This window comes from Atractosteus spatula, chromosome 9 (assembly GCF_055471065.1).
Source record: "Atractosteus spatula isolate fAtrSpa1 chromosome 9, fAtrSpa1.hap1, whole genome shotgun sequence".
Taxonomy (NCBI): Eukaryota; Metazoa; Chordata; class Actinopteri; order Semionotiformes; family Lepisosteidae; genus Atractosteus; species Atractosteus spatula.
In genome coordinates, this window is record NC_142714.1 from 6,933,258 (window position 1) to 6,957,718 (window position 24,461).

The window sequence follows — 24,461 nt, forward strand, 5'->3', positions numbered from 1 at the left end:
ATGAGAGAGTCAATAAAATGCCTAGATCTCTGTAGGCAGCACCAAGAAAAGTAGCCATGCAGGGCAGTGAGAAAGACAACCCCGATTTAGTACCAGCTGGATCAGCGAATAGCTCCCTCATGTGAAAAGCAGGTGAAGGTGCTGGTAGGAAGAGAACCAGACATGAATATAGACAGCCTTCAGAGTGTCAGAGTGGCCAGATACGAACAGAAGGCCACAGATTGCACTGAGTAGACCAGACTAGCTCAGATTGTTATGAAGCTCCCTTGCACTCATATCTCCAGCAGGCAGTGCACATTCGGAAACGGCAGAACCTCTCAGCAGGGGTGTGGTCTCTCATTTCATGCAAAGCATGTGCACCACAGTACTAATCACACTGCCTTTGACAGACAAACAAAGGGGCTCGAGTTGAGGCACTGGAACATGGGAGAGAGAAACGAGCAGATTCTGCACAGCAAGTTTAAAGGGAGATACGTTCTGAGATGGTGAAGGCTGAATCATGTTTCATTTCATCGCAGTGCTCCCCCCTCCAGCAGCACCAGGTGGAGACAATGGAAAGGGCTTCTGACGTAACCTTTGCATGTGTCTTTTAAATGATTAACCTTTCTGTTGCTGTGGTGCCAAGAAGGCAGAGTTAAGAGTTAACCTACAGTACCTGATCACCTTGAGAGCTTTTCACAATCTTTTTCTCTCTCTCATGGAATGCTTGCTTACTTCCAAGCTTCTGATCTGATCTGCATGGCGTATATGACATAACAAGTTAGTGCAGATATCTTTGAAACCCCCATTTCTCTTAAACAAAAGTGAAAATGAAAGCGACACGTGTATTAATCTCACTAGACTGTACCTGAGACAGTCCGTGGCTGTGACCTACACCTTAAAGGTAAGATTCCTGTAGAAATACAAGCTGTGCAGTGGCGTAGTCATTGAATTATGATTGTTCTAGACATTGTTGGTGACTTCTTAGGGTTTGCTGGTGAAAAGGGAAGATAAATTCCAAACGTTCATTATATAGTAGCACTGTGTTGTTTTGTTTGCTCACTTCATGGTGGCTGTAAGGAAATCAAAGCAAACTAAAATGGTGGAAGCAATTCCTCGTGTATATTACATAACTCTGGGTTAAAACAATGAAGCCTCTTTAGCAAACGTTACACAGTACCTTGCTGCTGACTGTGCTGGCTGTCTTTTTTAATCATTTAAAAATAGATAAATATAGAACTGTACAACATGAATATGCAAATTATTTTACAAATCTAGTTAGACTTGGTAGAGGGTTAAAAAGCATGTGTTGATCGCTTTTTGTTAGTTCGTATGTTATTCCTTCAGCTTGCTGTTGTTGTGCATGAGTCATTTATTACTGAATTAAGAAGGAAGCACACTTTAGATACCCAATTTCTAGTTAAGTATTCTCCTAGTCTCTCTTGGGGCGGAGCGGTGGCTAAGGATCTTTGCATGTGCCTGTAACTCGAAGGATGCCGTTTCAAATCCTGCGGCCAGCAGATGAATCCTACTCTGTTGGGCCCCTGAGCAAGGCCTTTAACCCCACTGCTCCAGGGGTGCTGTACAATGGCTGACCCTTGTCACAATTGTAGTCCCTCCTCCTTAAGGGCGCTCCGGCTCTTCCTTGTTTGCCCTATTCCCCGCACCTGCCCCTTGTTCCAGTCTCCATCCTGTCCCTTTAAAAGCCAGACGCAGTCGCCAATCGGGGCTCTGCATCTGATTTCCACATCGTGCGAGCCCGGGACCTGGCTGCCCCTGGCTTAGTTATGTTTTTAGCTTCCTGCTCCTGCTCCTGTTGCCCCCGCCGGTCCCTACCCGACACCTGTTTTTAATCCCTGGTTTTTGGATGGATTTCACGGCCATGGACTTTTGCTTGTTTTTTGGATTCTCCCTTGGACTTATTCTTTGGATTGTTTGCCTCGGCCACACCTCCCCGGATCACCAGCACTGCATGGACACGCCCCCCTGTTTTCATCCCCGTATTCCTGCATGACTTTTTCCCCAGGGTTTCCTCACAATTCTGGATTGTGTCGTCCACATAGGGTCCGAAAAGAACTGTTCGTTACACCCTGTGCTCTGACCCCAAGCTTCTCTCTCTGTGTCTGTGTCTCATGGAGAGCAAGCTGGGGTATGCGAAAAGACAAATTCCTAATGCAAGAAATTATATAGGGCTAATAAAGTTATGCTATGACTAAAATTGTCTGCAGCATAGCACACTGAGGTCAGCACCACATGGTCAGACGTCAGTCTCACAGTTGTATGGTCCCGGAGCTGATTCTGGACTAGGGAACCTTCTGAGGTGAGTTTGCATGTTCTTTCCATGTTCACTTGGGCTTTCTCTGGGTACTCCAGCTTTCCCCATCTCCCAAAGCCATGCTGATGGGTTGGGTGGCTATGAGAAGGGGGACTGTGGCCCTTTCTCACTGACCAGCCTTGTCTGGTGTAGTTCTGTTGCTGACTGAGTCATCCGTCCAAGACTTGAGTCATCATCAGAATGTAAGCTGGCGAGTTGTTTCCATGTATTCTAATGCGTCTCTGTTCTCTTTCTGTTGAACACAGAAAAGAGAGGTAATGTCAGGCTCTGCTGTGCGTAGTGTTTGTATTATATTAACCAGCTTTCCCTGTTTACTGTGTGAGGAATTCGATTGCGCAGCAAGCCAGCATTGTCTGCTGTTCAGGTGATGGCAGGTGAGCTTTCCAGCAGAACTTTTTTAACCCTCTGAACCCTTTAACCAGGTAATTCAAGTGAGAATGAATTCTCATTTACAATGAGAACCTGGAGACCAACCTTCACACCAGGAAGCTTGCACTATGCATAAAGAAGTACTTGTCCCCTTGTTCAAGGATACAACAACAGTGTCTCACCAGGAATTTAAGTCCACAACCTAAGAGCTCTGTCTTTCCCAAGGAAGCTGGGTTTCAGAGGGTGTACCAAGCCTCAGCTTCTCATCTGCTGAATCATTTCCAGGAAACATCTGGAGGGGTAATGATAGTGAAGCCACGTGGCACAAAATGCCCACTCATAGTTTGTATCTATAGCTACTTCAATTGAGTGTCTTGGATTCTCTCATGGAACGCTAAGTAATAACTCGTGTTTTGAGGTTCATGATTGTGAGTGGTTGTGAAATTGCCATGAAATTTGAATTGAACATAACAGGTGCCAAACGCCATCTGACATTTTTGGCTCATCCCCACTCCTCTGCCCTTAACTGTGGGGACGTTCAGTCATCCTGCCAGGGGGAGCACTTCAGTGTCTTATCAGAAAGAAACAGAGGAGGCATGCGTTCACACTAACACACCACCCCGCACGTTCACAACAGCAGGAACTGGTGATAGCGAGATGTGGTACAGCTGGCGTGGATGAGGCTACCAAAGAAGAGGTTTTGAGAGGCTGAGCGAGATGGGGGCAGTACTGGTGCCTGCGTTCCTTCTCTCCCCCTCTGTCAGGGATCCGGCAGGTGGTTTTCCGGGGATCCTGTGCGTAGCCGTGAATTCTGCGGGACGCAGAGGCAAACAATCCAAAATCGTAATCCAGAAGCAAGGCCGAGAGGAGAAGCTAGAGATTAGTAAACCAGGAAGGGCCGAGACAAACCAAGAAGACAATCCAAAAGGCGAAATCCAAGAGCTGAGATCAAAAGGGAAAAGTTAAGTCCAAAACCCAGGAAATCCAACAAGAAAATAACGCGCACTAGAAAACTCTAAAGGAGGCTTTTCAACAGTGAGCAAGGTTGGGTGCGTGAGGGAACTTTAAATAGTGAAGGGAGAGGGACGTGGTTGGATAATTGGTCCAGGAGTGAGACTCTGTGGAATCTGGTGCCTGTGAGAACGTGATGGGTTCAGCCAGGAATGGGAGCGTGAAACAGTGGGTTTGGGAATGTAATGGGGTTTGCGAGGGCGAGTGCAGGACGTGACCCTCCCTTCTGAACGCCTGCGTGCTGGGACTGCTCTGTGGGCCCCTGGCCAGGACGGCTCTGGACTCTCCTGCCAGTGCGCTGTGTTGACCTTCGTTTTGTAGACATTGGCTCTGGCCTTAATGAAATCTCCTTTGAACGCCATTGTCCGTTGAGGAGTTGATTAACTCTGTTGGAACAGTTTGTTAGTCTGTTTGGTGTCTGTAATAGTGATAGTGAGTAATGGGAATCATCAGAACTGCCATTGTTACGGTAATTCAAACGAAGTGAAAAGAAGGTGCTGTTAAACCGCCTTTTGTCTGAATGACCTTGTGTTTCAAAGACAGTGTTGTCTCTTTTCATTCAATCATGAGTTACTGAAATGAAACGCCTAGATTTTCAATAACAAAGAAGTGAGTAACACAATAATATCAAAAGGCTCGTTTCCCGAGGATTGATAATGAAGTGAAACTGACAGATTTTAAGATCAGAAGACATGTAAATTTTCTTAAAAACTAAATAAATTTGAAACTAAGTCTATCTGCAATGATTGTAATACATTCGTATTTAAGTTTTAATTCTAACGGTGATAACGATCATGGCAGTTTTGGGTCACAAATAGCCTTAGCGTGCACATACTGTACAAACAGGCATGTTCTGTATACATCTCAAATTTATTACAGGAGAACGTATGAACGAGTGAAAATAAAAAGCAGTAAAGCTAATTTCAATATTGATAAGCTGCCTTAATATGCTAAATGTGCATAGTTAGTTTCAGCTTGCACTCGGATCCAGTATTAAGGACAGTACAGTAAATAGTTGCTCCCTGAGAAAGTGTAGCAGGTGGTGGAGATTTATTCTGCGCTGATGTGTCTGACCCATTCAAATAAATAGATTTCTCTTATACTGTTTACATTTGGACTGTCGCATGTCTTCAAGATAACTGAGTTTAACTTCTATTTTTTCACTGCAAAAATGAATACCCGGCGTCCCCCGGTTGTTTGGGGAAGCCCGAAGTCTTGAATAATTCATTATTAAAGGAAGTGGTGCGTTTGGTAGGGAACAGACTGTATTTTCCATTTGCTAGCAGGTGCGGTGACACCATCATCAGTCCGGGCTGCGCTGGTTTGCTCGCCTTTGGAAATGGCGTGACAGCGCCAAAAAGCGACTCTGAAAACGTGTCATATTGAAAGTTAGCAAGGCACCCAGACGTGTTTTTCTTTCAACATGGAACAATAACAGGGACTTCTGAATTGGTGAATGGGAATTTCTCGATTTGCTCAGTTGAAGATGTTCAAAATCGTACCCCAGAAGGCTGTATTTATATGTAGAATCACCGGCTATGAAGATCATCATGAACATTGAAGTGTTGGTAATTGTAAGATCTGTAGGCTTTATTTTAGCAGCAGGCTGCTTTTATGTGATTTTAAATCTTTGGTTACAGTAGCTCAAGCACAAGATAGCCTTGCCAGTAATGACATCTTTCTAAAATCCTGAATGCAAAAATAGTTAGATGGATAGCAATAGGGGTGCGTGGCTCTCCAACAAAGGTAATTAACCTTTCCATCCTTTTTTAAGATACTGTCATGTCTCTTCTGAGATCCTGCCTGCTTTCTTCTGTACGTGATCTTTTACATTGATGTCCTATCACTTTCATTTTCTAAAGTGCTCGTCTCCTCTGCAGACCTTCAAAGGCTGAGAACTGTAGATTGTATTTGTGTATAAACACAGACGCACCCTGCTGTAGGTCATAAACAGAAATGCCATGTTTTCAGTAAACGGGAACACGATTTCTTTCCATCTGCTGACACACGTAAGACTTGGAGAGCCACAGGACGGGTTTTTCCTCATTTGCCTGTCCCTGCCAGCTTTGCTGATCTTTCACGTCCTGAGAGCTTCTCCCTCCGGTCGCTCTTTTCTCCTTCACCACGCCGTCTCCCTGCCCGCAGGAAGAGCCGCTGCCAGCTGAATGGCCGAAGGCGAACAGGGGCAGGTGGAGGTGACTGAGGAGCCAGGGTCAGAGGTCAGAGAGCCCCCCGACCCGGGCAAGGGGGCAAGTGGCGTCTCACACACTGACGGGCTGGAGACAAAGGACGAGAAACAGAGGCCCCTGGGGAGGTTCGGGTCCCTCAGGGAAAGCTTCAAGGCGGTCTTGCCCAGTGCCCTGATTCAATACAGGAAAAAGCTGCAGGACGGAGGAGATGTGGAACTGAGAAAGTTCAGCGGAGCCAAGACAGGAAATGGACATGGAAACGAGCTGCTATCCCCCTCCTCTCCAGGTAGGTGTCCTTCCCAAAATGTTTCAGCTGGAAACTAGCAGAGAGGTTTTTAATGAGCTCTGGGCTGACAGAGACACTGAGCCGCTGGCACCCAGCTCACAGCTCTCGAGAGACGACTCACCTGGAGTGCAGCCATTAAGAGTTTTAACCTGAGTGCTTTTACTCTGCTCCAGCTAAAAGGTGTGTTCGCTTTCAAGTAATGAGCTATATGATGCTTGCCCCAACAGGTCATGCCAGTTCATTTCTAATGAGATTGATTAAAAATCCAGATTTAAGAAGTACTTTTGTTAGTTGTTGACTGGCAAAAAGCTATTGTCTTGTTAAATGTACTGTTTTCGTATTTGTAGGTTCTAATAAAGCATACTTCCTAAGAAGTGTGCAAACAGAACCTCAGTGCTCAACACAAAGACGCTGTTTCCAGCTGGCACGTGTGTGAGCTGCGATTTGTGTGAGAGTGACAGTGGTGGAATGTGCTGATGGGATTGTGGAGGTGTTGAACTGGTCTTGTTCCCTAGGTCAGAGTTCAGAAGACAGGAGCCCGAAGGCCACCACCCCCTTCAGAAGGTCCAGCAAGGGCTGGTCCAGTCTGAGGGTGACCTCCAAGAGCGAAAGATACAGTCGATCAGGCTCTGAGGAAAATGTCAGCTCTGAGCCACAGCTCAGCTCAGGTTGGGAATCTTAGGGACCGTCTGCAAATGACACCTTACTACTTAGAAGGATGGAGGCCTAAAATACTTTAAAAAAATCTTAGGGACTGTCTGAAAAAGATACCTCACAACTTAGAAGGACTGAGACCTCAAATACTTTTAAACATTACTTTCCATTGATTGTTCATTGACCTTCAGCACAGTATTAATGAAGTGTAGCCATTAGTTGTGTCCTGGCCAAATTTCCCCCTGACCTTTATCAGTCATGGCATCCTAATAATCCCCATCTCTGAACTGGCTTCATCACTCTGCTCTCCTCCCCACTGAGAGCTGGTGTGTGGTGAGCAGACTGTTGCACTATGGCTGTTGTCGCATCATCCAGGTGGGGGCTGCACACTGGTGGGGGGTGGAGGGGAGTCCCCATTATGTGTCAAGAGCTTTGAATTCAGTATCCAGAAAAGTATTGTTATTAGCACAGTGCCCATGAAATGGAGCTGATGTATTCACACCAAAGTGCGTCTGTGTCTGAAAATGAGGCAGAGGAACAGTCTGCCGGTGTTCAGATTTGACAGAGTAAAGCTTGGAACTTGGGAAATATTTCAAAGCAGTGGCTGTTATATTATGTAACATTGTATATATTGCATATAATATGTCAATCTGTAAGATCAGTGTAAAAGAAGAAGAGATAGGCCCCCTTGAGGTAATTCTTCTGTGTTCAGCTTTGACAAATCTTTCTCCTCACAGAGCCAGCGAGTCCAGACTGTGAAGACACAGGGAAGAGCCCCCCTCATTCTCCACCGAAGAAGGGAAGTTTCAGATTATCAAGTTTAAGGCTGAAGACTCCAAAGAAATCCTCATCACTCCCTCTGGGGAACGTCGAAGAAGCAACGAGTGAGGAAAATAAGGAGGAACCCAAACCGCGTGAAATCCCAAGTCCTCCCCTGTCAGGTAATTTATTCAGTCTAGTTTAGTTTAGTTTCTGGTATCACTCTTAACCTTATGAAGCCATATCAGGAATAATCTAGTGGTCCCAGTGGCTTTATTACATTCTTTATGAAAATCTGGCCTCTCGCTTTGCCTGAATCAGCCTCCACTGTGTTTGCAGTTCATCACTGCAATACTACATAGACAGACGTCTGCTGGAGGCCATTGTGAGCACTGTTTCACTCAGGGGATTGTGGGAGCTTGGGGGGCAAACACACAGCACTGAAATCTATGCTGTCTTTAATTGGGAGCGACTCTATGCCCTTGCAGTCATGCAGATCAGCAACCTGATTGACAAGGGGGTGTTGGAGGAAGCTCATCTGAACCTGCTGTCCTTGCGGATGGAGCTGGACGGGGAGAGGGCCGGAGGACAGGTGGGGGAGGTGGAGCTGTACAGGAAGGAGAAGGACCTGCACCTGCTGTACTCCTCGCTGAGAGACAAGGTGAAGAGCATCGTCAGAGACTCCTCCAGCCTCCTCTCCAGCAGCCAGGACCTGCTGCCCGACGTGCTCCGAATCATCGAGGAGGAGGAGGGCCGCGGGGAGGGCGAGCCCGGCAGCTCAGAGCCCGAGACGTGGAGGGCGATGTGGAGGCGCAGCGTGCAGGAGGGGGTGCAGGCCAGCATCGACAGCGTGCATCTGGACTCCAAGGAGGAGAACCCCTCCTGGCTCAGCATGCATCTGGGGCTCCTGGGAGCCGCTGTCCTGAACAACCTGCAAAATGTGAAGAACAACTTGCTGCCCTGCTACCCCCCGGAGGGCTTCTGCGTCTTCGAAACCTACGTGGACTGTTACCATCAGGCTGTTTCTGAGCACCTCCAAAAAATCATGCAGCAAGAACTCGAGGTAAAAGACTGCTATGCCTTGCTACACTGGATCAGCAAGGGCTACCCTGGGTAAGCCTCTCCTCTCATGCCTTTGTACTTGTTCCTATTTTACATGCACTTACAGATACAATACAGATAACAGATCATATGTACATGTAAAGAGCATCTGTAAGACCTGGAGGACACTGGTGACGTCCTGCTATTGCCCAGGTGTATATAGTGCTGGCTCGTCTAAGAGAACATGTTCCTTTTTTTGGTTCCATTTGTGTGTGTTGCCAAATGTTACAACTCCACACTTCTCGCACACGGTCTGTTCCCAGCTTGAAGGGCCCGAGGTGAGCTCTGTCCTCGTGCCTTTTTCGTGGCCTGTGGGACATGCGTCACGGCGCCGTGGACCAGACGCCTGAACCCTCTCCTTTGTCGTTCAGTGAGAAGGTGATGGGCAGCCCCAGCCTCCAGCCCGAGATGAGCACAGAGAGCATTGCCCTTCCGCTGGAGGAAGATGAGTTGGATCAGATCCGGAGAAAATATTGCAAGGCTTTAAAGGTAAAGTCACAAGGGGGCAAAGCCTGCAGGAAAGCAATCATATGATGCTTAATTTTCAGGATAATGTCTACCTAATATCCCACAGCAAAGGCTATATTTATCATCTTGGGTGTATGTTACTCCATGTACCACTGATACCAGTAAGCTAAAGATACTGGTTTAGCCTTTATTTGCTTTGTTTCTTGATAAACACTTTTTATCACTGTAGTGATTCAAACCCGCACAATAAAATTACAGTGTTCACGTCTACATTGTTTTTTAAAAGAGTGAACAAAAGTGACTCTTTACTGAAATTTTTCCAGTGTGCGTTTCATGATAAGGAATTTGTCTATTTTCCTTGCTTATGTGTGAGTCTGTGTTTTTTTAGGACGAGTTAAAAAGTGCCTTGAAAAATCTGATGAAATTAGAAGCTGAGGAGATGTGGCAAAATGGAAAAGAGCCAGAGATTTTAAACGATTTCTATCACTCGGAAATGCAGATAGATATCTGTAAGGTAATGTACACACCTGACTCAACACGCTGATGTTCGCTTTTCATGGACTCCTGTATGTCTTTAAACATCACTGTGAAGGCAACACAACTGACCACCATCTTGATACAGGAATTGGAAATAATTAAGTTAAGATACAATATTTATATTGGGAGAACAATTCAAACCCCACTCCAATATCTCCTACTTTTACCTGATGCATCTGGAGACTGTAAACTTCTTTGAAAAAATTCTGCTCAATTGTTAGACAATTGCACAGTTGGTCAGATTGGGCAGATGAAGCTCAGAGAATCTAAATATCTGGCAAAGCTTTTGGCTGTAAAGTATATCTTCTACAATTAAATACAATAAGATGCTGGTGATCTGTGATGTGGAACTTGATTTCCAAGCTTGCTTTTTCTGCTGGGCCACTCTTCAGTGAAACCATCGGCCGATTGTGATGTCAACTCACGCCACTAGAGGGAGCCGGAACGCTTTGCTGGTTAAAATGAACATTAACCGCAGGACAGTGAAACGGTCTGCATTAGAACTGTCGCTGTTGTCTTCCCTAGGTAATCAATGGATATGTGACGAATTCAGGAGAAATTAATAAAGAAGTAGAGAAGACTGTTGTCAACACCTGTGCAGAAGAACTGAAGTATTTTTCCCAACAGTAAGTGAATACATCAGCAATTTTTTGTTGCAAGTAAATCTCAAGGGATTTTAATGAGTTTGATTCTACCAATTTCATGTTTAGCATTTTCCACGTGCAGCATAAGTGCACATACTCACCCCCCCCCCCCCCCCCACTAAAGTCTATTAAGCAGGTGATGAAAAGCACAGAAGATCAACCTCGATAAAATAAAGTTTGTTTAGGTTTTGATCGCATTTTGTACAAAATATTAACTTCAGTAATGCTGCCCTGTGTGGTATTTATGTCGAGGGGGCAGTTGTGCTTTGTGCGCCCAGCTTGTTCTCAGCTCCCCACCTCAGTTGGGTGAGGAGGCTGAGGAAATCGGTACTCGGCACTGTGGGGTGGCGTGTCCAGCGCTTTTCTTTGTCTGAAAGATCGGATGGCAACACATCTAAAGCTCTGCGAAGGAAATTAGACGTCATAACCACAGAAGGGTAAATCTAAATCATTTGAAAAGAAATAATTAAAAAAAATCTTGCCACGTTAAAAATGGAGTGTGTTTGGAGCGGGCTATTTCATCTAGAAGGCAAACACACCTGTGGAAGGATATTGTTCATTAAACAACCTTTTAAAGAACTGCTATTAAATCCCTCTGCAAAACTGGACATGAGATGTAAATCTGTCCCCTCCATTTACACTTGGAATAAAGCTGTAGAGAAGCCCCTGTGAAGGTCCCCCGTCTCTCTGTGGGACTGGGAGAGTCTGCTCTGTAGCTGTGCTCAGCGCGCCCCCTCATGCTGTGTGTCTGTGGTCTTGTGTTCTGGCAGATTTCAATCTGCATTCAAGCAGTGGAGACAGTCTCTGGCGAACCCTTCCCAGTATTTGATTACATACATCAACAGCTTCACGGACATAAAGTAAGTGCCGTTAAAGTCCTGAGTTTTCTTGTAGGAGCGACAATGTGAATTTGCTGTAAAAGGGGAATATTTCTGTTTTTCCGTGGGTATTATTACAAAGTCATGGACAATTTATAGATTGTTATGAAATTATAAAGATATTCTATTAAATGCACCTGTAAGTGGTGTTGATTAACCAGTAGGTGACACCAAAATTTCCAACAAATTCCCCCAGTTTTAATACAGTTGTAATTGATCACATTTCTTCATTATTTGTGTGCTCAAATTATAGAGGTTCCACGAGCAACTCAGAGTCAACACAAACTTGAATTATCAGCCCAGAGAAAACTACGCTGACCAGAAATAGTGCTACAGAGAACATTAATACCAGCTGTGTGATATAACAGACTGTATTATCTGGGTTTCACCAGAATCGGTTATGATTCTAGAATCAATAAGAAGGATTCATGAAGGCCCCAGGTCCACATTCTGAGATGTGAAGTTGTTTAACCTTTCAACTCGGAGGAACTCTTACCTCAGACCCACATACTGTAGGATGACAAGTCAAAGTTAAAGCCACCTAGTACTAAAGCTGTCTAAGTACTGTAACTTTCTACATTGCTGACACAGACCAGTGCTAAACTGGGATCCTACCAAGCAGGAACACCTGCAGAGAATGCTTTATTTCCAATGCAGGACCAGCTCAGGAAATGCTGAGTGGCAGAAAAAGGCTGCCACCACAGCTAACTACCAGGTTGATACATAGCAACCTCATATAAAACCACTTCCTACGTACCTACAGACAGAGCAAACATCAAATTAAAAGAAGCAAAGCTCACGCAAATATAGCAGGGACAAAATTGTGTCTCAAGTCCTGGGATGAATCCCAAAAGACCACTACAAGGTACATGTGACTGGGAAAAGCAAGTGATCTACATAGACAGAGAAAGGATAAGGCCAGGTACTCCAGACACCAGAGCGACAGGCCTTTCATACCAGGAGCTAAGAAAGTTGTTGCTGCTACACAGAGAAAAGACCCACAGATTCTTGCTCCCAGTGTAACAGAAGTGTAATCCTTCTTCCTAGAAATGAATATAACACATGCTAGGAGAAATACTAGAAAGTGAAATTGCCTTGCAACACTAAAAAGCAAAGGAAATGCTTTAGATCCTGGGTTTTCCACCCACAATCCCTATCTGGAGCAGTGTGTGTGTCTGCAGCAATGTGAGTCTGGAACAGTGTGTGTGTCTGCAACAATGTGAGTCTGGAACAGTGTGTGTGTCTGCAACAATGTAAGTCTGCAGCAATGTGTGCGTCTGGAGCGTTATGTGAGTCTGCAGCAGTGTGTGTGTGCCAGCAGCAGGGTGTGTATCTGCAGCAGTGTGTGTGCGCCTGCAACAATGTGCGCGTGTGGGGCAGTGTGTGCGTGTCTGCAGCAGTGTGTGGAGCAGTGTGTGTCTGTAGCAGTGTTTCGACTCCAACAGGATTTTACAACATGTTATCATAAACCTTCACATGAGGAATCAAATGAAAGCAATGTGCACTTCCAGCTCGCGCAGCTGTCTGAGAAGAAGGCTGTGTCAATGCAGCGATTTTCTCCAGCAGACCCTAGATCAGCTCCTAGCCAGGCTCCACTTAAATGTCCCACTTTACATGCCGAGATCTTCCTCTACTCACGAGCACAACAGATTCAGCACGCACTTAGCCATCCTGGAAATTTCCTGAAATGAATGTGCACTGTATACAATGTAAGTCTGGCAGGGGGATGGGCATTCCCACGGCCTGCAGGCCCTTTCCATAAAAAGCATCAGCTTCAGCCTGACAGATAGCATCCGAGAAAGCACGTGGTTTCCAGGAAGAGATCTGTAGATGCTATGGCAATCCCCAGATCCCACATAGAAGACAAGGATACACCCCAGGCAATGTTCAGGTTCAGCAGAAAATAGCAGTACCTGCTAGCAGTCTTTTCTAGAGATGCATCGCAATTCAAAAGTGGGACAGCTGACTCATAATTTAATTTTGAGTTTATAATTTTTAGATTTTTGCTTATAGTTTAAAATAAAATATGGATAAGAAATCAAGCAGGCCAGACACTTTATTGGCCATATACAATTCCTTGTATTAGGAATTTTTATTTTCACATTCCCCAGCTTGCTCTCCTTGAGACACACAGGCAGGGAGAGAAGCTTGGGATCAGAGCGCAGGATCAGCCATTTATACAGCACCCCTGGAGCAGCTGGGGTGAAGGGCCTTGCTCAGGGGCCCAAAAGAGTAGGATTCCTCTGCTGGCCGCAGGATACGAACCAGCAACCTTCCAGCCACAGGCGCAGATCCTTAGCCACAGAGCCACCGCACCGCCCCTCTGATACAGATCAAGAAAGATTAGCAAAGTGAGCAGGACATGTGTCCAATCTAACCCGTTTGGTAATAAGTCGTTTATTGATCCAAGGATGCCATCTAGCCGTTGCTTGGAAAAAAAAACAGGGTATCAGCTTCAACAACATGGCTGTGTAGCTTGTGCCACACTCCCACAACCCTTTGTGTAAAGTACTGCCTCCTGTTCTTAGTTTTAAGTTCACTTTCCTGTACTTTCCCCTTGTGACCCCTTGCTTTTCCCTGTTGGTTATGAAGAAACCTGTTGGGTTGAGTTTGTCAATGTCAGGCTCTCCCACAGTGTTTTCTGTTCAAGACGTAAACAATTCAGCTCTTGTAGTCTATCACTGTCAGATAGTTTAAGCCCAGGAATGCATCTGGTTGCTGTTCTCTGGACTGATCACAGAGCAGCAAAACGCAAGGGTAGGGATCAGGCTATTCCCTCCAGTCCCTTTATTGAATAGATGCTGATAAGGACCTACTGTACTAGTAAGTGGACAAGTGCTGGAGATCATCCCCTGATGCAGGGTAAAACACTGACACTGTGGTCTTTGTCAGTCTTAATCAAACTACTGTCAAAACACGGCACTGCCATCTTGCTCTCCCTGTACATCTTGTAGGTTTCTAAAATAAGTTTCCTTTTTAATAAGATGAGCAAAATCTGACAAAATTCTCTTTTCCCAAGAGAGCACATGGAGACATACAAGGAAACCAGCCCAGCCGCAGTAGAGGAGTTAGTAAAGGACACGAATACCACGATAGAAAGCTTTGGCCAGTCTCTATTGGAGCATCTCAAGGGGGAGACAGAGGTGAGAGGAATTTGGGATTCTCTCACTGCTCAGAAGTCTCCATTATCCTGAGGACTTCAGGGTGTTCTTACTGTGCCACATGTAAACTGCCCCTTCGCAGACTTGACTGGCTTCAGTCTCTCACACGAAAGTACAACAGAATGTGCGAACACTACATGAAGTTTAATGAGATGTGTTATGTAGCTGATAACATACAGTTGTTTTAAGGAGATTCTTCAGATTAGTCTTTACATCACATTCTTTAATAGGGGAGTAAAAGTCTGCTCTGGAATGGTTTCTACAGAACCTTTCCATCTCTCTTTGCACTGCACTCCACACCCTTAGTGGTTATCACAGAATTGTTCATCCTTCAGTGTATTATGCTATTTAGATTTTGAATGATCGTCTGTAAAGAGTCTGTCAGAACAAAGTGCTGTCCCTTTTCAGCTCCACTTTAGGAAACTAATGACAAAGAAGTGGCTGTCCAGCAGCGATGATTTCCAGAAGATAGTGGAAAGAATTGAGGATCTCTCTCAGCACTGTCGCAGGATGAAACAGCCGTACCTTCAGGTGAAGGGGACAGGGCTTGTATTTCCGGGATTACAGCAATGTAATGCAGAACCTTTTCCAAATAGACAGGATGCTTGTGCGCTTGGCTGACATATTTAAAAGGGTGGATCATTTGGAGAGGTACAACTAATCGTGTTGCACGGACAAAAGCAACGATATGGAAGGCCATGCATTTCTGTGCCATGTATTGATATGCATGCCAGTTCGAATCGCACATAGCTGGTGCTACTTGCACCAATACAGTGCTCTGTGTGTGTTGTCATTGTGCAGGGGAATGTGCTCCACATGGTCCTAATTGTACAGACTTCATTGCTTCAGGGTGCAGTTCTTACAATACAGTTTTTGAGCAGTTCACGAGCAGATAATACAAATCAAAGCAGTATAAATCGTCTTTCAAAAACGTTAAAATGTAGCAGCTCAGTTACCTTTTTTGAGTGTTAATTTTTTTTCAAAACATTTTTTGCATCATGAGATAAAAAGCATGTGACTGTACACGTGTGTGACTGTGTTCTGTACACACGCACACATGCATGCAAAATGAAATTTGCCCTTTAAATAGTTACTCAGGCCATGCATGAAGGAGCTGCTTCCTCATTTCAGCCCTGACGGTGACCACAAAAAATGGACCAGATGTAATTCTGTGCTGTCTTGTGGTTTGCACTTTGACTCAAAATAACCCGACAAAGTCTCATTTCCACAAGTGGAGTGGAAACATGCAGTCCAAAATGACATTCTCCCTCTCACTGTTCAACTATGATACTTTAATTCAGGTTTAATTCAAAACACCTAAGCTGTTTTCAACATTAACTGTGTTTCTATGTTCTTGAAGAGGCCAGATTCAGTTTAAAAAACAAAGTATGCATCAGAGTATCAGAGCTCTGAGCACATTCCAACTCTTAACATCAATCATGCCACACATTAAGTGTGTTAAGTCTCAGCTTCAAAACCTTCGTATTTTTCACTCCTCTGTACAGTTACATGCATTCCAGACTCTACAGTTTTCTTATGTAGGGGCTCAGTGTTACAGCTCTTCAAAAACTATAGTGAGCATACCATACAAATACTCAACATCTGGAGGAAATGAGTACAAAACATTCTCCTCCCAAAACACAACTTTAGGCCCTGACCACAGCCTTGTGTTTACAGAAAGGAAAGTTCATATGGTTTGGTTTGCATTAGATGTATTGTAGCATCATGCAACTCATCTATACAGAAAATCTGTGATAAAAGTCTGTAGATAATCCCTACATACCTAGTTCCATCATCAAACATCCTATTCGTTTTACATAAAACATGTGTATGGAGACTTAAAAGGCTCTAAAAGCCTTGATTAAACTGCTTTTCACAAACTGAAAACGTGCTGGGATGTTGAATGGCCCAGAATTTTATTTAGAGGGACTAAGACAGCAAACAGCTGGTGTTTCCATGGAAACTAATCAACAGAATTCCGTGGGCATGACAGGGGATGACAGGAAGTGTCTTTGCAATCTGCTCAGGTGATTGACAGGACGCATGAGAGGCCACCCGGCAGTCTCATGGGACCAACTCTGCATCCTCCAGTTCCAACATCCTAACACCGTCAGGACACAGGAGGCTAGGAAGGTCATTTCCAGACATGTCTGCTCCTGAATGTAATTTGCTCATCATTTTCTCAGGAGTGTTGCAAATTTATGGAGGAGCAAACCCAGCAGAGCCCGACATACAGAAAAGAGAAATCAAGGGATGTGCTTTCTTTTACTTACATGTAGTTTTCAAAAACGAGCAGCAGTTTATTTAGACTTGGAAAACAAATGCACAGCTATTTTTACACCGGAGTTTCTGCACTCTTGGGGTGCAGAAACACCAGGGATCTATAAGCCTGTTCCTGAAGGCTCACACTCTTACAGATTTTTTCAGACACCCTTAAAATACTAATGAGCAAAGATATGCAATTCCTCCTAATTAAGCATTGAATCGAATCGACTGGAATGAAAACCAGGAGAGACAGCAGCTCTCCAGGACCGGAGCTGTAGACACCAGCCTTAGTTGGCTTCACTGAGGAAGCCAATCTGTTTGTTCTGAAGCAGGGGTGTTGAATCCTGGTCCTGGAGGGCATGTGTCCCTGCTAGTTTTCTGTCTCTTTATGTAACGAACAGTTCTTTCCAGACCCTATGCAGACGACACAACCCGGGGTAGAGTGAGAAACACGGGGGAAAAGCCATGCAGGAGACGGGGATCAAAACAGGGGGCGTGTCCTTGGTGCGCTGGTGTTCGGGGGAGGTGTGGCCGAGGCAAACAATCCTAGAAGAAGTCCAAAGGAGAATCCAAAACAGAGCAAAAGTCCATGGCCAGGTGATCCATCAAAAACAAGAGATTAAAAACTGGAACCGGGTCGGAACCAGCGGGAGGAAAAGGGGACAGAAAATAAAATCTTAACGGGACAAGGCGCTTCCAGGTCCCGGACTCGCATGATATGGAGATCAGATGCAGAGCCCGGATTAACGTCAGCGCCTGGCTTTTAAGGGGGGCTGGAAGGAGGCTAGTACAAGGATCAGGTGCGGGGAATGAGGCAAACAAGGAAGAGCCGGAGCGCCCTTAAGGGGGAGGGGCTACAATCGTGACACTTTACAGCAGCAGCACCTGAAGAGGTGGGAGAATCTGTTACATTGGTCCTGTTAAGGCAGCAACCAGCTGGTTTAGTTCATTAAGAACGAAAACACGCAGACACAGTCCCTCCCCCCAGGACCAGGACTGGACACCCCTGTAGAGTAAAGCAGTATTTCCCAATCGTGGTGCTAGGGTACTCCTGCATCTCCTGGGATTCCTTACAGTTCAGCTTTTAATCCGTTCATCTCATTGAACCCACTGATTTGCAATCAGTTTCTGACTGCAGGATTTAGTCTCACAAAAAGGATTTCTAGGCAGGTCATTGTACAAAAATACAGCAAGCCAGAAATCTGTTTCGACTTGGTTTAACACGGTTGTGCCGATGTAGGTTGCTGAACAATGTTATCAATTACTGAGGTGCAGTTACAGGTGGGACTCACACTATCACACACTTTCATGATCAGTGTTCTTTCGTGCAGCATGGGCCTGCTGGTTACAGTAGGTTCAAGCAGGTCTTTGAAACCATAAACCCAAGTAGAGGAGGAGTTGTATCCCACCATCTGTGCCAGGATTTTTCGTGCTAATGACCTCATTCATCCCTGTTGAACGGAAGAAAGGAGGTGGTTATAAAAAGCTCAGCTGGAATTAAAAATCAAAGATACGGGGCACTCCACGATGAGGCCTGGGGACTGTTTTGGTTGTACAGTTGCTGATATCTTGCCGATAAGAATATTAGAAAATTTCTAAAACATGCAATACACTCTTCCTGTGTGTTTGGGATTCTTTGCAAATATACCTTTGAAGCCCGATGCTTTATTCCCTTAAATAAAGGCTACATTTGCCAGTACAGCCAGAGTGAAAATATCTGATCTTTTAAAACTTGCACACTTTTTTTTTAATTCTGATTGTCTCCCCACACCAGAGTTTTGTGAATTATGTCCACTACCACATGACAAAAGCGTACGTAGCGCAGGTCTTGAAGAATGAGTATTCCTGCAAGAACAGAAAGCACGAAAAGGCAGCAGAGAAGATGAGGGGGGAGTGGGAGGAACTGCAGAAGGAGTTCGATAACTTGGTGAGTTGATAACTGCGAATTCCCTGCAGATTTCACAAAGGCTGCTTTGGGAAACTCCTTATTTGCTCAGCTCCCTGTTGCATTACTACAGAGCCCCAGTCCTTAAGGGTCATAGAAGAAAGATTAAAATGCCTGATCATTACTTCACTCCCCTGGAAACTAGAAAGAACTTTGTCTCTCCACAGAGCTGCTCTGAATCATCGGCAGTGACACGAACCAAGGACTCACCCTCTTGTGCAATGATGCCACTGCTGTTTCATTGTGTGGGCCTTTGTGTAGCAATGCAGGGAATGTTTTGCTTAACCACTCTTAACTCAGAAGTTAAATTAACTTCTCCTTCAGCACAGAATAACTTTCCTACCACACTGTTCACACACTGTAGTGTCTCACGTGACTCGCAGGGCACTCTGGGCTAAAGTTTCCGCACATGAACTGAATTCATCTTTATTGCACATCACAAGATCATAAACATATAACATATTCAACAATAATGCAATGCACAATACACAATACAATTTCAAACACATCACTGAATCAAACGTCTTCCAGTACCATAAGGTTAAAAAACAGGCTAGCTTATAAAAAGTGTAAAAACGTACTAATAATTAGTTCCCTACCTGCAAACAATTTTTCATTATTCAACAATGTAATGCTTTTCGGTATAAAGGAAGTAAATGCTCTCTTAGGCTTTTCTACAGGGGATCTGGTACCTTTTCCTAGAGAGTAGGAGAGTCTATTCTGGATTGTGATCACAATGCACAAAAACAATTTTCACAATCTGTAATTGAGGAACTAGGATCCCTGTACAATCCCTAGCATTGCATAAATTACTGGAAATAATGTATTACAGCCTTAAAATATAACAAGGATGGAGAATAGTGAAATAAATACTGGTATAGGTCAGATTTGTTTTATTTTTTGTAACTCCTACAGTATGTACTAGTGCTGAATGCTGATTTGTTTAGTTTATTTTTGTTGTTTTAAAGTGGAGAAGTTATGCACCTTTCCTTTTATTAGCATTTCTCATTGTTAAAATAATATGTAACTTCCTGTACATATTCCTTCACTGGCAGTCACTAGCTACTAGCAATCAGGAGCAGAATGTGCCAAATGGCATCACATTTGTATCGTTTCCTAACTTTTTTTATACGTAAGACTTCCCAAATAAATTTTATGTTTAATAGCAAAAATACAGAGAAACTACCGGAGGTTTGCAGCCTTTTGCTATACCAATGCACAGAAGGATACATTTCACTATGATTTCCTCTTTTCAACATTTTTTATTTTATTGTTTTCTAAAATACTCCGTTAAATAATAAAATTCATCCAGGCAGACAGACTTTCATTGGTGCTCTAACCTGAAAGGACTATAGTTGCAGATAAAATCCCAAATCTAAACTTGCTTTTCAAATCTGAATATATTGAAGCAATCAGGATCACAATGCTTGTCTCCCCAGGGAACGACTTGTGATTGGCTCCGCCCACTGGGCCAACACCTTTGTGACATCATTGGGATGAAGAATAAGAGTGACATCAAGGACCGCTTGGAACTGCTGGTCACAGACTATCCTGACGTCAGGTATGCTTGCCAGCCCAACCCACTGAGTCAAAGAGCTGAGAGCTTTGTAGACATGATCCAAAACAGAAGGAAACACACAACTGGCAGTTCCACATCAGAAGGATATATCAGAAATAATCAGCAATTCTGAATTTATATAAAAGGGTCTTGCACAAGGCTTTGTGTGGGTCATGTAGGATAGTGCGGTAGAGTACAAGGTGTTGGACACTACAGCCAGCAAGTTTAACGAACAGACATAGGCTAAAATCCACTGTGAAAATGCCTGTCAAAGATACTCAATTCACTAGGAAAAAAACTAGTTTGGGCTTACAACTATTGTTTTAAGCAGCAATATAAATGGAAGCCTACAACAAGAAGAGACAAGTTCTGCTTTCTTGCTTAGTACAGCCTGTTTTCAATAGATTCTATTTTAGCTTGGATGTCCTCACCTGACAGTTGTACATTTGGACACTAGATCACAGATTCTCTTAATTTTTTTAAATCAGCTTCTGGGTTTTTAAGTGCTTTCTACACTCCAAGCATTTTGAAATCGGAAATCCTTGCCTGAAAGTGAACTGTGCAAATGTGCATACCAGTTAAAGTTTAGTGTAGTTTTTATATATCTAAAAATTTCAATTCTGATTTCAAAAACAGAAGAAGGGTTTGTAATCCGAAAGAGCACAGGGGCACAAAAATCTGTTATGCTGAAATAAGAAATGCTGTGTCTCCCTAGCCTCTTTCAGCAGGCAGAAGCTGCCTGATCAGAAACAGCCTGGCTCTGTTCACTGTTCACTCAGCTCAGGTGCTCACAGTGTAGAGTGATTCATATCGGCGAACATAGGGTTCATTTTTTTCCCCAGCAGCCTTTAGCTTTCACGAGAAGAGCTGTATGGAAACTCCATGCATTTCGAATTGTGTGGTACAAGTAAACACAAAAACAAAACCATCATTATTCCCCAGAATGGGAATGGCGGACATTCCAGTGGAAAATGGAAGTTAACACCACGGCCTCATTGTTTCTGATGACTCTTCTGCAGGAGTGTGTGTGCTGCTCAGAAACCGCAAACTCTGCAGCAGAGCTCAGGGCCCTCGGCCAGCGGGGGTTTCGATGTTCCTGCAACGCATCAGGACAGGAGGAAGGTGGGGGAGCGGGACGACGTCATTCTGGATTTTCCCGGAGAAATTCCTTGCAAACTGTGGAACGATTTCCGTTTCTTACCCACGTTGAAGAATATGGATAGATGAAGTAATTGTCGGAAAGCTAGTTAAAATTCTCCAGTGAGGCTTATCTGAGTGTGTCCTGGCTCCTCTGAGCCAGCTGTAGCCAAGGAGGTGGTGGTCGAAGAAAACCTGCAAGGGGGCAGAATGCAGCACTTTAAGGGGTAGATCTGTGCAGCACATCACAACTTCAAAACCAAAGCGTTCATAAAGACTAGCTACAATTTCTCCTTCACAGCTGGGAGCTGAGCTTGTCTTAGTAATCTAAGAATATCAGTATTGTTTCGTATACACTCTTATCCTATCCCTGGTCAGTTATGTACAGAGGCAAATCAGATTGACCACACAACACAAACCTCAATACTTAAACCTGTGAATTCAACTCCCATCACATACAGTAGAGACTAGTTTTGGCTTAACAGATCTCAAAAATTTAATTTTACACAGACCTGGAGGGAAGTCCACTGCATAAATACAGACACGTATGTGTCATGTGTATTTACAAACTCAGCCTAAATCATACATTAAACACAGGTGCCCATGAAGAAGTACTGGCTTGTTAAATCTGAGGACAGATCTGATAGGAAATCTTGCTTTTTGTGGAATGAAGAATATGAACACTGAATTGTGGGATAAAACTGAGACCATAGCGCCACTCCCAAGTGATAATTACATACAGCTAATTACAAAACTCTAAATTATTTATAATGTCAATAGTAAACAACTAATAACACAATTTGCTAGGCAAGGCAAAGTCAAAACATCCTGATGATTCCAGTATTTACTGAGTAAATGCCTCTCCCAAAACAGAACTTTACTATCAGGTCATCGCAGAACAGTTGTCATGCTCCCAGGGGGTCTTTGATCACTGCAAGATACAGAGCCCGTCAGTTTCCAAACGGGATTCCCGATGGGGAAATTGACAGCGTGGTCGGTAAAACTGAAAAGAAATACATTTAGGGAAATCTTTGTGGATCAGCCTGTAGCCGATTACGTTTCCTGTCTCTGATGGGGTTATTTTTTTTATATGTAATCGAAAATAAAAGTGTCCGATACGCTCATCTGGAAATTTAGGTCATTTTCGGAAAACGTAAAAAGAGTACCCAACTATATACAGGCGGCCCAGACCACGTGGTCAGCAGGTGCAGCTACAGTATGTTAAATGGGCAGTGCTGTGTGTGAAGCTGAAACGTTCAAACACACACGATATTGTGCACAAGCTCTGTCTGTGACACATTTTCCCTTGTACAGATGCATCGCTGATCCAGCAAGTACACTAGCATCTACCTCAGAACATCTGCACGTCCTGTGACTCTATTCTGTTTTGGGGTTTTTTTAGCAGGAAACACCTCTCTGCCATTCTTTTCTTCCGCGGGCTGACGGGAGGGCAGGAGAGGCAGGCCATTCTGCAGCGCCTGGAAGAGCTGAAGCACACTGCGGGCACCAGGGGGATGAGAGACCGCCAGTTCTTCAGCAAGATCAACGTGCCCAGCATAAAATGTTGGCCTCCGCTCTACTATACTTGTCTGCCTGTTAGATAAGGTCAGCTCAGGCCTGGTTTGGTTTCTGTTTCTTTTTTTTTTCTTACATCAGATCCGAGAAAAAAAAAGATATAAAAACTTACAGTACAGTGTGTTGCAGGGGAAAAGAAAAAGTGAATGATATTCCCTAAAACCCGGGATATCCAACCCTGGTACTAGAGAGCCCCAATCCAGTAGGTTTTGTAGGGAATTTTAAAAAAGTCACCAATTTCTGAAGATGTGGAACAATTCCATTGTGATTAATTAAACTGATATTTTGTTCAATTAAGTCATTTATGGAACATTTAGGGTTAAATTCCAAGTAGTCCTCAGCCCTCACAGTTCAGACTTCTCTTGATTTACCATAGCTCTTGTTTGATTCATCGATGGCTTTCAAGTGTTGCCAATCTTTAAAAACAGGACTGGGTTCTCCGGGACCACACCTTACTCCCCTGTATTAACCCCCCTTGTGCCACTCCCTCCCTAATTTAAAATTAGTAGCTCTAATTTTAGTGCTACTGTAATGAGTTGCTATCCTTGTCCCTATAGAAGATGCAGCAAGTCATTTCCAGGCTAAATCGTGTGACGGAAACAGTCTGTTACATCACAAAGCACTGCTCTTTATTTTGGGAAAAGAAAGGACAGCGACGCTGGCTTTGTGGTGAATTCCTAATAAGTCAGAACACCGAGCTCCTCTGTCTGGTTAACTGGAATCTGAAAATGCAAAGATACTCTAAACCAGAGGGCTGTTATCCTGCAACACTTTCTTTTCAGTCTCAGTTTAAGGCTGCGTTACACATCGGTAATAAAGTCACTAATAAGCTATCAGTACGGAATGTATCATGATCGTTATCCATTCATGGGAGTCTGTTTTGTTAATAGAGAACCTTTAATGTTAGCAATGTGTTCATTCAATTAATAAACACTTGATGGGAACCTTTTCTAATACGTTGCCAAGTTTTCACTTTACTTAATCTTCACTGTAAGTCTAAATAGCAGACTGTCACACAGGTTTAAAGGGAGAAAAATGATTTATTGATATAGTAAATTAATTTTTCCTCTCAAAGTAAAAGTGTGTCAGCATCTGAAAATTAGCATGGTTTTGGTCTGGAAAATCTCATCGCCGTTTACTGGGTGCCGATGTTTCAGAACAGAATGACCAAATAGCTGTTTATGTGTCATTATTATCTGCAACAGGCTTATAGTGAAATGTGTTGTTCTTCTGGATTTACTCTGGGATATGATAAGATCACTTTACTGGCCATATACAATTTCTTGCATTAGGTATTTGTCTTTTCGCATACCCCATCTTGCTCTCTGTGAGACACACAGGCAGGGAGAGAGAAGCTTGGGGTCAGAGTGCAGGGTCAGCCATTTATACAGCACCCCTGGAGCAGGGGGGATTAAAGGCCTTGCTCAGGGGCCCAACAGAGTAGGAGTCCTCTGCTGGCCATGGGATTTGAACCAGCAACCTTCCAGCCACAGGCTCACATCCTCAGCCACAGTGCCAGCACTCCACCAGATGAAAGAATATACTGTCAAGAGAATCAGTAGTCAGTGAACCACATTGATTAGTACTGTTTCTAAAAAACCTGTGTGACA

The 24,461-nt window shown here is 44.0% G+C and overlaps 1 protein-coding gene across 6 annotated transcripts; it reads left to right on the forward strand.

Annotated features, from left to right (window-relative positions):
* Positions 1–373: 373 nt before the first annotated feature.
* On the forward strand, positions 374–23,805 carry exoc3l4 (exocyst complex component 3-like 4). Of its 6 annotated transcripts, XM_088924606.1 has the most exons (15): positions 603–883; positions 2,208–2,299; positions 5,840–6,169; positions 6,685–6,837; positions 7,561–7,764; positions 8,071–8,695; positions 9,055–9,172; positions 9,540–9,665; positions 10,214–10,314; positions 11,103–11,192; positions 14,230–14,353; positions 14,780–14,902; positions 18,411–18,563; positions 20,021–20,142; positions 22,679–23,805. In XM_088924606.1, exons 3-15 carry the CDS (start codon positions 5,860–5,862, stop codon positions 22,878–22,880), a joined length of 2,451 nt encoding a protein of 816 aa, XP_088780732.1. In that variant the 5' UTR covers positions 603–883; positions 2,208–2,299; positions 5,840–5,859; the 3' UTR covers positions 22,881–23,805. The 6 variants fall into 6 exon arrangements, with proteins under 6 accessions (XP_088780730.1, XP_088780734.1, XP_088780735.1 ...); XM_088924604.1 differs by lacking the exon at positions 2,208–2,299 and having other exon boundaries at positions 374–883; XM_088924605.1 differs by lacking the exon at positions 603–883 and having other exon boundaries at positions 1,223–2,299.
* Positions 23,806–24,461: the final 656 nt, after the last annotated feature.

Excerpts from the sequence above, each read along its gene's own strand:
- exoc3l4 (XM_088924604.1), top strand. The coding sequence starts at position 5,860 with ATGGCCGAAGGCGAACAGGGGCAGGTGGAGGTGACTGAGGAGCCAGGG. Across the intron at positions 6,838-7,560 it reads TGAGCCACAGCTCAGCTCAG|AGCCAGCGAGTCCAGACTGT; the intron begins GTTGGGAATCTT and ends TTCTCCTCACAG. Across the intron at positions 7,765-8,070 it reads CCCAAGTCCTCCCCTGTCAG|TCATGCAGATCAGCAACCTG; the intron begins GTAATTTATTCA and ends ATGCCCTTGCAG.